General features: G+C 40.4%; 1 protein-coding gene across 1 annotated transcript in view; it reads left to right on the plus strand.

The window, feature by feature from the left end:
- The first annotated feature begins 7,490 nt into the window (after positions 1-7,490).
- Positions 7,491-14,701, plus strand: part of mrpl23 (mitochondrial ribosomal protein L23) — a 33,157-nt gene continuing 25,946 nt past the window's right edge. The window contains exons 1-2 of the mRNA XM_054620361.1: positions 7,491-7,600; positions 9,106-9,228. Of these exons, the coding sequence (XP_054476336.1) occupies positions 7,581-7,600; positions 9,106-9,228 (143 nt within the window). The 5' untranslated portion in view covers positions 7,491-7,580. The remainder of the gene's footprint in view (positions 7,601-9,105; positions 9,229-14,701) is intronic.

A 14,701-nucleotide genomic window follows, 5' to 3' on the forward strand; every position in this document is an offset into this window, starting at 1 on the left:
TTGACATCCAGTGATTTGGTAGACGGGCAGGGCGTCATTTGCCTTGCCCTTATCCAAATTTGATCATGTGGTGTTTCATATTTTAATGGTGAGCAAAGAGTGAAGGTCTGAAACTGATTTCGAAATCACAAGTATCTTAACATTGGAAAAGTTAAGTCTAAGCGAAGTCCTCATGCCATGTGTGTGTTTAAATGAATTGGCTACATCTAAGGGCTTATTGATCAAACTGGCCAAGAGGTAAATAAAACATTTCCAGTGTTTATTAATTGTTTTACTAGTCCCAAGAATTAGAGAATTTAGTTGGTTATGAAGATTTGGTTTGCATGTTGAGGTTAAAATGGCTTTGAGACAGTTTACTTTGACAGTTCTGCTAGGTTGACAGTGTGATGAACCACCTGTCATTCAGCAAACTACCCCGCTGAAGCTCCACGGCCAGTACTCTCTACTCACCATGACCATGTATCTATAACCATAACTTAGTATTCAATTATTTCATTTTAGATTACTTTAATTTGCTTTTACTATATCATTTTAATCTCACAAAAAATTGTTTTACAGTGTTATCACAATTTCAGGATATGTTATGCAAATATTTATGGTTTGTTAACAGCCTTAAATAACAGAAATCAGCGTCTCAACATGTTGCAAGTGACACAGTCTTGACATAATTTGCAGCAATAGTTTAGCCAAACTACACTGAGAATCAAATATGTTGTATGTAATTGCTTGTGCTTTAGGAGAATCACATACAACAAAAAACTAAATGTAAAGCAATTCAAGAATCTTCAGGGAGTGTTGTGATCAATATTTATATCAACATTATAGACTTTGTGAGGTTTCATTTACTGTGTGGCTCATGGGGAGTGAGCCACACAGGCAGGCATGTTGTTTATGAGTGCCTCAAGGCTAGCTGGGAATGGTCTGATTGGTCGAAGGCGGCATACATTTGCGTTTGGATTGTCAACATCCTTTGTGACTGGAGTTATACTGTCAGCATAGTATGGATGGGCTACTGTTTGACTCTAGATGTGCTGAGTCAATGTATTGATGTAAATTACAAACCATTGCTCGACTCTTAGGTCTTCGTGTTCATCATGTTGACTCATTTTAATCCAGTGTCCCTATCCATTTATCTCAACACAGTTCTAACTGTAACGCAGTCATGGCTCTATTGGTATCCAACAACAACTTTATCAGACCCAATAATAAGACAAGAAGAATCATGGCTTGAACAATGTTGTTATGTTTGTAGGTTAAGGTCTCTTCCGCTGTGCTGTGCAAAAGATATCCCAGTGCCGAGTGTCGGCTGACATACCTTTAAGATCAGTTGCCCCCGTCCCCGTTTATGTATGTCAGCCCCCCCAAACCCCAATCCATCACATAACTCTGGCAGGGGCAGGGACATTGGATAAGGCTGTGGGAACCTGTGTGAGCTCTCTACCTAATCTGCCCACTCTGACTGCAGTTGATTTAAAAAAATCTCTTGAAATCAGCGTGTAATTGTGTGTGACTTTGAGGCGTTTTAATGGCAAACTTTCAGGATAGAAGGAGACGGATGATACTGTTTTTACTTTGATTCTTGCAGGAAACAAACTGTCCTTCTTTCTGCGCACCACCTAGTTTGAAAATTTCAGTTAATGTGTCAGTTGTCATATTATAAGAAGTACTATTTTGATGACATATTTATACAGCTATTTGCCCCAATTGTTTCCTGGGTTGCATTTGTGTGCATATACATGTACTCTACTAGATGAATAAATGTTTGCATGTGTTCCTGCATGCTTGAATTCGGACCCCTGAAATTCAAGTTCACATGGGCTTGTGGCAGCCAGGCTCCTGGGTCAGAGGTCAGGCCTATGACATCAACGGAACATCCAGGGGGGAGGGTCTAAATTTACCCGCCATCCAGATTGCCCCTGACTCCATCCCTTGCGGCTATTAATAGACAGAGGACTTCTGCGTGGCATGCAAACGCTCACTCTGGGAGCTTGCACATGGCACATGTAAAAACAGAGGAATCTGACCTGAACTGGCCACTACCTCCGACCACTCATCTAGTGTTGATGGCAGAGGGGCAAGGGTTTAATTAGGTGTGTGGTAGAGCAGCTAATGGTTTATGTTTTAGTGTATCAAGTGGACTGCTTTATTAAGCCAAGATAAAGTTTAAAGTTGCATAAATTGAAAACCTCTTGGAATTAATTAGTTTGGCGTGTTACCATGCTAATATTTGGTAATTGGTACAAAACATTAAATACAGCTGAGGCAGATGAGAATGGCATTATCTTGAAAAGATGATAGTTTTAAGGGTTCTATTTATGACCATTAATATAGAAACAAACAACTTTTTGCTACGTAAAGATATAGTGGAGTAATGTTAACCTGAGCAGAGAATGAAGTCGCTCCCCCTCTGTGTGCGTTGTTATCAGAACTTCTCTGTGCTATGTTTACATAGCTGGGCTGGACGTGCATGCATTTCAGTGCATGTGAGTCTCTCTGGCTAAAGGCCGACACTCTGCACTCAGCGTTGTTGTGGAAGCGTAGCGCCCACCCTTTGGTTCCCCCCCTAGGTAAACACTGTTAGCTCTGACAGCAATGTTGTCATTGCTTGCACTGTTAGCACTGTTTGCACCATTAGCTGCGAGATGACAGCTCAGCCGCCGCCATGTTGTGAGCAGTTGAGAGGCAGCAGAAATGCTTGCCGAAAAGCACCGTTAAATGAAAAATCAGGGTATCACAATGTCTGTACAAAAAAGTTGCCAATTCAATTGGTAGATGTTTAGATATTTCACTGGATAAATGAAAACTTTCAAAGTCAGGAAATCAACATAGTCTACAGATTAAATCTCAGATTAAAATGTCGGTTCCAAAATTCATGCCGATCCATCCAATACTTGTAGAGATTTTCCAGTCAGGACTAAAGCGATGGACCGATAAAGCCATGCCATAAGGATAGCTAAACATGTGATTATAGATCGACTGACTTGTTCAGTGAACTTTGATGGATAACAAGCCTGAGGCCGTGTGAGTCTTGCATCTATGAAACATCTGCTACAGATTGTCATCGGGGGATGAGAATGGTTTCATAAACAACTCCTGCCAAAAATGATAATTGGCTCCCCCGACACAGTTCTGTTCCTCATCCCTGACTGTGGTACATAACAAACATAACATACTGTAGCCCAAGCCTACCGAGCCTCGCCTGTGACCACCGCGGACGTTAACAGGCCACTGTTGAATCGGATCGGGAGTCTCACTAATTGCCCTCTTTGTCTTCGATAATGGTCCTGTACCTGCTCTTCTCATCCACTTCTCTGTAGTTCTATGCAATCAGTTAAGGTGCTACTGCTGCTGCTGACACACTTTGGATAAGGTGTCTTGCGTATAAAAACTCAAGTGATCATTATCACATATCTTAGCTGAGAAACTATTTAGGGAAATGATTCAAGGCGTCAATATGGCCCGTTCCTCATGGAAGGATGAAGTGGATTCACAAGGAAACACTTTAATAGTCCCTTTACATGCAGAACTATTCACTTCAACTGACAAACTTTTCCATCTTCACGTCTGGATCTTCAATTTACTGTTTCCCTTTTTTCTTTTCTTGGATATTCAATACCGACAACTTCTCCTCCGGCTGCCTGAGAGTCGGAGGGAGAAAGTTTCCATGCGGCCCCAGCACGCGCTCTTGGCGGGACAATCCCGCTGTAGACCGAACAGTTTCCGTCTATCCACCTCTGCTGTTAGAGCACTCCCTCCTCCTCTCTTACTTTCTCCCTTTTTTCTACCGTGACACACACAACCACTTTCCACTGCCCCAGACCTGAACCTTCATTCCAGTTCTCTCTCTAACTCTCTCTCTCTCTCTCTCACACTGACACACAAGCGGTGTGAGTTAGGTCTCAATTAGTTGGAAGGATACTGAGTGCATCGATGAGTGTCTGAAAAAAAAGGAATAATTGATTGCTGATGGAACTAAACATTAACCTTACATGTCCAACCGAGTATAGGTGTAACATAAGTGCTTGCATGCATATACACACGTGTGTGAGAGGCTTTGTGTATGTGTGGGTCTTTGCATGTGTATGACACTTACGACTGTAACTATAAAGGCAATGCAGTTAAATGTCCAAGCCATTAACCAGAATATGACTCCTGCAAAACAGAATCATATGCAAAAAAAATGAAAAATAAAAGAAACAAAATTCACAGAGAGAAAAAATAACAAGAGCAGCAAAGCTCTAAAAGGCTTTTGCCCCGGTCATTTGAAAAGCAATAAAACTTCACTTATCGGGTTTGTATTCTTATGGAAACCAGTGAAATTAGATAATGTAGTTAACTTTTATTTTCCACCAAAGAGCCCAACTGTATGCATTAACAAACAGGCTTGAATCACATCTATAAATGGCAGAGTTGGATAACAGTGTGAGACCGGACTTTTGGCTGAAGGTTGCACTGGTTCATGTTGCTTGCCCCCTTCCGCTCCCCTTAGACCTGGCCTGGACTGCACTGGCTATAGCCTTGCTAAACATTGGCACCCTGACAGAGGTAATGAGTGCAGCTACTGCTACTGCACCCACAGCAGTGCCAGGCTTGTGGCCAAGGTAGCGAAAAGAGTCATAAGAACATGGAACTCAACCATACACTTAATTGTGTAGTTAAAAAAAAAAAAAAATCTTATTCTAACTGATCATTCTCCAAGGTAAAGGCGTTACATCATGTTCGGCTGTTTCCTAATGCATCTATCAATGTATGGATGCTTTATAAAGGCCCATTTTCACAAATCATGTCTTTACAACACAAAGACACGATGACATAGTCACAGTGGGATTGACCATCTAGTAAACCCCGAGGCAATAAATAAGCTGTGGGTCCCTATGAACCCTAGTGCACCCCAACATATTTTATTTGTTTATTCAAGAGTGTTGACACATAATATCAACTGGAATATTAAAGCTTTTAGGTCACACAAAGGTCACCTCAACAAGACAGGGTGTCAAGATTAGTAACTTGTGCAGGAGGGTGCCCTAGTAGCCTGGGGGTTTAAAGTGCCAACCATCCCAACATCCCCCCTTCAAATCTAGCCTGGCTTGTTGCATGTTTTTCATTTTATCTCTCTACTGTCAACTGTATAATAATGGCTCAAAATTCCTAAAACACACAGTTGGAATTAAGGCTCTTTTCATTTTACATTAGCTATATTGATCAATTAATACAATTACCATATATTTATTGCCACGCAGTGAGCCTTGGGCATTTTTATTACGTCTAAGAGTTTGGGGCATTGGGGCAGTTGCCTTATGTCCCGTGTTGATAATACAGCCTTGTATTCATTATGTATCAAGTGTATTTCCTCAAAGTCAAGTTAATTAATCAGTACTGTACATAGACTGTATTTAAGAAGTGGACGTAGTCACTGTGACATCACCCATTGGTTTGTAGACTGTCATTTTAAAGCCTTGGGTTCGACATTTTGGCCATCCCTATCTTGGTTTTTGTCCGTCACCATCCTGGCTTTTGGTAACCAAATGTGACACTAGAGGGTGGAGCTAAGCACAAGCATATGCTGAATAAGGTATTTTTAGGCTACCATAATGTTACAATTAACGTTCATGAACTGAAAACACACTCTGAAAGGGTTAAAGTTGTAAGATGGAAACGCGGACAACACCCAGACTAGCAAAGCCGGAAGCGGCCTGTCAATCACAAGGTAGCCACACCCTAAAGCATACCCTGCTTTATGATCTAATTCAATCTAAATGGGAAAATGTTTTGCAAAATAAACATAATGCTGTATTGAATAATACTTGAAACAAGTGATTAAGACCATAAACTAATGTTTACAATGTTTACTTAAGTAATAAATCAAGTGAGAAGTATGGTCATACAAGCTGATCGCTGTGTAGTTGCCCCCTTCTGGCCATCAGAAAAAATGCACGTTTAAGGCACTTGAGCCTTTGGCTTCAATTGTCAGACCCAGAGGTTGAAAACGTGTATTGTATTGGTGTAGGCTTACTATGTTACTATGTTTCACACCGTCTCAGGTACAGCATGCACAGACAATAATCCCGAAAGAAAGGGAAAGGATATTTCTTGTTGATCCAGCAAACAACAAGTCATAAATTACTACTCTTATGTCATGCATAAATTATACGTTACTGGAACAGCTTTACCATTATCGGTGGCACTCTCGTAAACACTCTATATGAATATCGAATCATCGATTTTACAGTTAATCAAATTCAATATAACTTAATAATGAATTTAATTGAACAATCTAACATTAAAATGCATAACATGCAGTGGCCAGCACACATTACAGTAGTTTTGCAAGTAACCTCCACACTTACGCCTCACCAACTTTATGAATCTCCAGAACCGTATGCTCTCATATCAGCTGTCAGATGAACCAATTCCACAGGAAGAAACAAGTAAACAATCAAGGAACTGATGACAGTGAACATTTATTTTTCTCAAGGCAAAAAACTTAAAAATTAAACTGGATTACTGTAGGGATGACAGGACACTCTGATACTGTGTGATAAATACCTGATCCAACTGGTAAACATTACAACAACTGCATAATGATCAAATGACTGCCCCCCAGCATCATCCACGCACACATACACACACTCTATGGCATTTTAACTGATGGAAACTTCCCTTCCTGGCATAGTGTGGGCTGTCAGTGTGGTCCATTTGCTGCCAGGTCTGAACCAGCTGAGCCAGGGACTCATGTTCCACTCAGGGGGCCTTCAATCACTCTTACCCCCGGCCCCCGTTGCAGACACGTCAGACGGCGGGGCAAAGGGACTGAAAGAGAGATGGGACGAGGTCTCCCTCTGCTGCTGTCTCATCACATGTGCCCTGAGAAAGGGAAACCCATTCTTAAAAAGATTATGAACTCCGCTGTTATCAAACAAGGAGATTAAAGTAGTTGGTCCAAATGGGTCAATTGAATATTTTGCATACTAAGGCACTAATTTAGTTTCATTATTACTTTTTAAATGATCATTTAAGGATACCTCTGTATCTTTCCAACTGTAATGAATTAACACGGGACATGTGCATGTATGATTTTTAAAAATGTGATAAAATAAAACATGCTTTGATATAATTTATAAAACACTTTTTGCATGTTTGTATATCTTAAATGGCAAGATCATATTAAAATGGAAGAGTTATTATTCAAGGTGTGCCAAAATGTGAAGGATTAATAGATTTGTGAAACATTCAGCAGAATTTACTTAATTGATATTAGATTGACTCGTCAGCACTGCATCAACAGGTTTGGCTTTAATAACAAAACATCTTCTCACTGGGTTATCATTATTGTAACTATTTATTGTGTGTGCTATAAATACCCAGAGTGTACTTTAAATTCGTATTTCAAAGCTGCAGGCTATGGATACATCCATGCTACAGTCCTATGAAGTTTTCTTTCAGGGCTTAGTGCACATCCAATGCGCATGCGCTGTCCGAGTGCCCCCGGAAGTATATCCATACACGTGTAGATTTTGACAACCTTGAAAAGACTACAAAACAACTACCTGGCAGCTGTTTTGGAACAAACCTTTCCAGTGATGCCAGTAACAAGACTACTGTAAGTGTCCAGTTTTTCCTCCTAATTTCTAGGCGTTAATACGCAAAAGGACGGCCTGGATAGAGAGTAAATCTCTGCTCGTCCGCTTGACTGTCAGATTGGTAAACTAGCAAACCCAGCTAACGTTAGCGTGTCTTTGGGCTTCAAGCTGCCCTCCACCCCCCACCCTCCACCCCGTATGCCTGAAAGCAGCTTTTTGCACACGTTTTCATTTATGTTAAACATCGTCGGCATGCTTAAACGAGTTATCTAAGTTCTCGCTGTCTGTTAGAATGACTATAGGCAACAATAACGTATCCAGCATTAGCCTGCTATGCTAAAAACATACTGCCGGAAACATGTAGCTCATGTCGTAGTAACGTAGCAGTAACTGTTCTGGTTACCATGACATCCAGGTCGTTTAATGACCTTTGGAAAGTGAAGTAACTTACCTAACGCTATGTCTTTACTTATATTGCTGACTCGGGGCAATGATGTAATTGTAATTGATTGAGTCATGTTTGACTAAAACTTGATTTGATTTCCCATAAATGTAATTAAATGGCTGGTTTGATAATATTGTATTCTCCATGTCTAGAGTTTGTTTTTACGTCAACATTATCCCTCTACGTCAGTGGCTGTTTTGTTTTTTTCATGTCTTGAACTCTTGGGAGATGGTGTGACATGGTTCTTACAGCTTAGTAGGCTAGACACAGGTTTAAATTATAACTGTTATGATTTTTTTTTGTAGTTATGACTATCATTTTTGTTTGTAAGGAGAACATTGTACTCCCCAAATTAATTGTTCATTTCCAGTGGGAAAACTGCAGCTACAGTAAAGTCTAAAATATCTAAACCATTTCTTTTTTAGGGTAAAACTGAAACTAGGCGACGTATCTGTAATGTTGGTAAATCCTAATTGTAGTTTGGCCATTACCTTGCCATTACCTTTATTGTCTTTAAAGACACATTTGTAATTGAGGACAAATGTTAGGAAAGACATAACCTATGCTATGTACAGCTGCCCAAAAATGTAAACATGCCATTTTGTGCCATTTTCATGTGAGCTGGGCATTGGCATGAAGATATTTAAAATGTTCTAGCTGATTTTAGGGAAAACGTTCAGCCAAATCCTCTCTACACCGCCTGCCCAGCACCAAACAGCAGACAAAGTTTTTGACCAGCTGCTGAACATAGTGGAGTGTTAAACAGCTAAAGAGCCAAGTATTGCCATACATCATAACATACATCACATCAAGGCACAGCATGTGGTTTGTGCGATTTGGATGGCAAACCACAAACAATGATCACATCCTGTGGGTTTTCTTTACAGAGCTCTCACTTTTTTAAAATTTTATTCTGCTTTTATCAACTTTTGACATCAAGAGGCTATAGAACATTTTCCCACACAATACTACATGATTACGTGTGCAGCTCTAATATCCTCCCAGTTGTTAGTGGGATTGTATCAACTACAGGTTGTCTGTAAGATACTGGAGATGATGCAAGTCTGCCTTTCCCCTCAGATACCCTCTCTACCAGTTGGGAAACCCTCAGCTGAGGATCTTCAGACCCAGCTGGTTCTTGACTCTGGTGAGGCCGGGAAAAGAGCAGCCTCCTGACACTGTCCAGTTTCGCATCCCAATGGAGTAAGTCTTTTGTTATAGATCTTCCTTGTCATTGCACAGATATTCATTAACTATATGGTGTAGTGGTTGAATTATATTATGTTTGAGTCATCTATTTGGAGGGTGGATTGTACTACTGTACATATAATACCACCAGAAAGCTGTGATTGTCCAACATAAATGTGGCTAATGTGTGTCTGTGCAGTATCAAACTGGTTGCCTGACTAAAATAAAAAAACTGGACACTGATGCCAAACTTTGACACTTCTTAAGTGTACAGCAAGTTCTTACACAAAGGTTAATAGATGTTTATTTTCTCTAATTGGAAAACCTAAATACAAAAACTGATGGTTTGCAGATCATTTTAGTCAGTCTGCAATCCCTAGTGCTTCCTACTATTTAAATGACACTATTTATGTCCCTGGAGAAGCTGCACAATTAGTGTATTGCTTGTTTGTTATATAATATTACATTACTACTACTGGGATGAAATGGAGATAAGCAATATTGTAAGTGTTGATGTACATGTATAGAAGAAACGTTAAATAATCACATCATTCGGTTCTCCTGTTATTGCCTAATCCTATTTTATTTAATGTGTTCTTACTTTGCCATGGAATTTCACTTGCAAATTGCCACTATCAGCTTCTAATAACCTCTGTTTTTAATTTCCAGTGTGCATTTCTTACTATTGATTGATAATGTCCATTGTTATAAATTATTACTTATTTACGCAAATATCAAATCTGATTGGAAGCATATGATCTAATGCAACTTTATATAATGTACACTTTCATTCTTAGTATCTTTCTCAAGTCTCCATATAGCCATACTATACATACTACGGTACATTTATTCATCTGAAACTGCTACTTGTCACAATCAGAGCTCCTTATGTTTGAAGCTTATAAATTGTTCCAAAGGTGAGTTTGTAGACCTGCATCAAGCCAAAGGCTTGAACATATTACTTGTACATATTTGGCCTGAACCTGAACCTTGAGGATGAAGTAACTTTACCAACTCTTTCAGCATAATTTATGTTGCTTCTTAATAATAAAAATATACCAAGCTGATTCCCTGTGTTGGCTGTACAATTTACTATTATGAGGCTACAAAATCAGTTATTTAATCTGGCATTAAAGTTATTTCAGGCTATTACTTTTGCTTGAGTATAGTGTACTTATGTTTCACGTTTAAGGCTACATTCATTTGTTTTTACTGGCACTGTAGCAGCTTAGCTGGACCAGTTATATGTAGCTGGAGTTGGGCATCATGACCACCAGGTGGTGTGACAGGCTCAAGAACAGGAAACAGTGGCTGACTCCATAACAGTAAAGGCAGCTTTTATCACCTTACGGCTGTCTCTTCAATGAGCTCAGTTGCAATGGTGAGGTGAGGTCAATAGAGCTTTTATTTGGTGGTTTGAGCCATGTTGTAAACAGCAAGACGTCAAACGTTAGTCATCTAGAGGAGCCATTATTAATATCGACACAGAAAATAAGAGCAAAATGTTCTTGATCGTTTTCCAAAACTTGTGTCCAATAGGGTTTACTAAATACCACTTTACTGCCTTCCCAATTACGGCATAAATGTTCCTTTGCTTTACATATATTGCATATACTGTGTTTGTGTGTGTCTGTGTGTGTGTGTTTGTGGATGACCACTTTATTAGGTACACCTGTTCAACTGCTTGTTAAAGCAAATATCTAATCAGCTAATCACCTGGCAACCACTCAATGCATTTAGGCGTGTAGACGTGGATGGTAGTCAAGATGAACTGCTGAAGATCAAGACAAAGCATCAGAATGGGGAAGAAAGATGTTCTAAGTGACTTTGAACTTGGCTTGTTTGTTTTTTGTTGCCAGACATACTGGTTTAGGTATTTAAAAAACTGCTGATCAACTAGGATTTTCACACACAACCATCTCAAAGGTTTACAAAGAATAATCCAAAAAAGAGAAAATATGCAGTGAGCAGTAGTTCTCTTGGCAAAAATGCCTTGTTTATGGCAAACGTCAGAGGAGAATAGCCAGACTGGTTTGAGCAGATATAAAGGCAAATAACTCGAATAAGAAACCTTAACATCAGGAAAATGAGGCTACAATTGGCACTGGCTCTCCACAATTGGGCAATAGATGATTGCAAAACATTGCCTGCTCTGATGAGTCTTGATTTCTCTTGCGATATTCATTCGTTATTTAAACACCGCAGCCCACCCCGAGTATTCAAGCCCATCCCTTTATGAGCAAAGCTTTCACATCTTTGGCTACTTCCAGCAGGATAACGCATCACGTCTCAAAGCTCAAAGCATCTCAAACTGGTGTCTTGAACATGACAGTGAGTGACTAAAAGCCTCGTCGTTTAAGTCTTATCTTAGTCTGCGAACCATAACTTTTCAGTCAATCGAGTCCAGACAAAATACATCCTGTTGTTTTTCATTGTTAACTTGACCTTAAGTAAGTAACTCAGAGTCCTCATGACTATAATAATAAATATTTTGTTTCCTCTTTTTTGTCATTTTAAAAAAAAAAGAAAGATTTTTGTTTTTTAGAACCAAGATTTTAGTCTTGTCTTTTCTCGTTGACAACATCAACATGGAATATTGTTAACAGTTAGTGTGTTATGATGTCTGTGCAGCCTGGTCATCGTCTCATCTTAGTAACTTGGGGAAAAAAGGCAGTTGACGAACATATTTAGTCATAGTTTTTTGTTAACGAAATGAACACTGGTTCGTACAACACAAATTCTGTCATGAGACTCAACAGGAGGTCGTTACCAGTCAGTACAAAGCAGTGATGAGCTTATTTCGACTACCTCTGTGGGCCAAGGTCACTGAGGTTAGCAGTGCTCCTCAGGTGATGAGAGCGCCAGAGCCCACACTGTGAGGAAAAATTGAAGTTTGAGGCAGATCATCTATGTGTCTCTGGTGGGGTTTAGACCATAATCTGTTCATCCAGGTGCCTGGCCTCCCACTCTGATTCTTGCCTCCTCTCTGCCAAACTCCTAGGGTGCTTATGTAATTGTGTGTGTGTGTGTGTGTGTGTGTGTGTGTGTGTGTGTGTGTGTGTGTGTGTGTGTGTGTGTGTGTGTGTGTGTGTGTGTGTGTGTGTGTGTGTGTGTGTGTGTGTGTGTCTGTGTGCTTGGCTGTGTCTTAGTCAGTTTGTGAAAATGGTGTGTGTCTTTGTGTATATATGCACAAAAGTGGGTAAGTGCAGGGTGCGTGTGTGTTTATAAGGGTGTGTAAGGTTTCTTCCTCGCAGTCTTTGATGCCTGGGAGAGGTGCATGGCTGATTGATATGCTGCTGGGTCCTCGGTGTGTACTTGAAACACTGTTATTTTTTTTAACTTTTCATACACACAATGAAGTAAATGGACACCGATTGGAGAGACGGTGACACAGACCAAATCTCACTCCCACTCCCAGCTTATTGATGAGTCTTGAGTCATTACGGCAGTGAAAGCTGTTATAGTTATGACTCTCGAGGGTAGGCGGTGTTGGCGTGGAGAAGTTGTATTGCAGAGCAGCTGTTAATGAGAAGTGGTAATGTTGGCGTTCTCGAGACAATAACGCATAGTGGCCTTTATCTCATTAACACCTGGTAGCTAGATATATACGTGGTTGTTTTTCTTGGTCTGTTTTCTTGCTTGTTTGCTCAATCACTCACTTGCTATCATCTGCGCATGTCTTTCTCTGTCCCACCCTGGACTCTGCTGTTTATTGTGCTTTTCTTGAACACTTTGCAACGCATCCAAAACCAATCCCTCTTTGGCACACCTTTGAGACACCTGGACTGTGTTCTCTCCTACTTCTCTTTCTACCTGCTGCAGGGACATATTTGTTTGTCTTTTCGATTGTTCTCGAACCTTTTGTGCTATGTTAGTATTTCCTCTCCGCGCTTGAAGGAACATCATCAAGTTTCTTGGGTTAACACCCACACACACACCTCTCGTGCCTCTTGTGCTGACACACAAAGAAAAGAACACGCTGAACGTTGTATTCGGTCAACTACTCAGTCACATTTCATGCTACTATGCTGTCTAATAACTATGAAACCAGACCGTGCTGCGGTTTCTCACTGTAATCGGACTTGAACAAAGTGACCCTGCTACACAACAGCTCACGTTGTCTTTCCACTCTGCCAAGTGTAGAGTACCTGTTGGATCCAACGATGTTATGATCGCTGTGGTAATCGCAGTGTTATTGCTCGCCCGCTCCAATTCATCTACACAAGCTCAAGTTGGAAACCGGGTTATTTTTCACGCTAATTAAACTTGGTTTATGTCGTAGGAAGTTATTTAGCGAGTCAGTAGAGGAGTGTAACTCACTGTCGAGTCTTTACTGTCCTGTCTCTCTGTAAGTAGTGAAGTGACTTCTGGTGACCTGTTCTTTGATCTATTTCTTTTCCATTGTCAGACCAAAACCCAAACAATAAATCTAATCCTTCACACGCTGCTCTTATACTCTCAATTTCTCAACTGTCTCTTCTCTCCCTAAGTCTCAGGTTCCTTAATGGCTTTCCCTCTAAACAAAGTATGCTATTATGATCTTGATACTTAGTGTTGAGCAACTTCTGTGCATGTATTGTCTCCTTAGATGGGAGGGTTAAAGTAGTGAGTGTGTGTATCTCGACCCAAACCCGACAATGGAGCAGGCTGACAATAAGGGGCGGCTTTCTTTTGCCTTTCATCTGCGCGGAAAACAACTCTCCTGTTTCATTCTCACCACTAAGCCGCTCAGACACAATGTACTTTGATGTGTGTGTGTGTGTGTGTGTGTGTGTGTGTGTGTGTGTGTGTGTGTGTGTGTGTGTGTGTGTGTGTGTGTGTGTGTGTGTGTGTGTGTGTGTGTGTGTGTGTGTGTGTGTGTGTGTGTGGACTGGTTGGTGTACCTTGGATGTTCGCTGTACGGTGTGTAAATAAAGGATACACATTAAATGAAGTCTGAGAGGCTTATTAGAAAAACACAGCGTTACCAAATCATAGGAACGATTCAGCATTTAGTTAAAATTCGGTCAACAAATTATAAAAATAACATTTGTGTCAAGCTTGATGGCGGTCCGGCAGTCACCATTTCTAAAAATGAATTTGAAGGGTCACGTGAGGCAACTTAAATGCGGAAAAAGAAGCCACATAGTTGATGACGTTTTGAAGGATTAAGACTCCTCCAAACTGACGTAAGCGCCTGACGCCCTGCAACTCTGCATCACCTGTGTGTGGCTGCAACCTCTTCTTTTCCATTCCCTTGTAATACTTAAAGTTCATCTGCTGACCAAAAAGCCCCCATAAAAAGCCCAAATGTAGATGCAGCCCAGTTTGAATCAAACAAGGAACCACATTTAAAGATTTCAGTGGTTTTGCCAAGTCAAATTGCAAAAACAAGAAACTTTTCCAAAGAGGATTCGTGGTAGCCACAAGAAGCATGATGGTCACTGAATCATCCCTATACAAAGTCATGTTCAACCTAAAACAAGAAAGACATGTCAACAGCATTCTT

Source organism: Anoplopoma fimbria, chromosome 19 (assembly GCF_027596085.1).
Source record: "Anoplopoma fimbria isolate UVic2021 breed Golden Eagle Sablefish chromosome 19, Afim_UVic_2022, whole genome shotgun sequence".
Lineage (NCBI taxonomy): Eukaryota > Metazoa > Chordata > Actinopteri > Perciformes > Anoplopomatidae > Anoplopoma > Anoplopoma fimbria.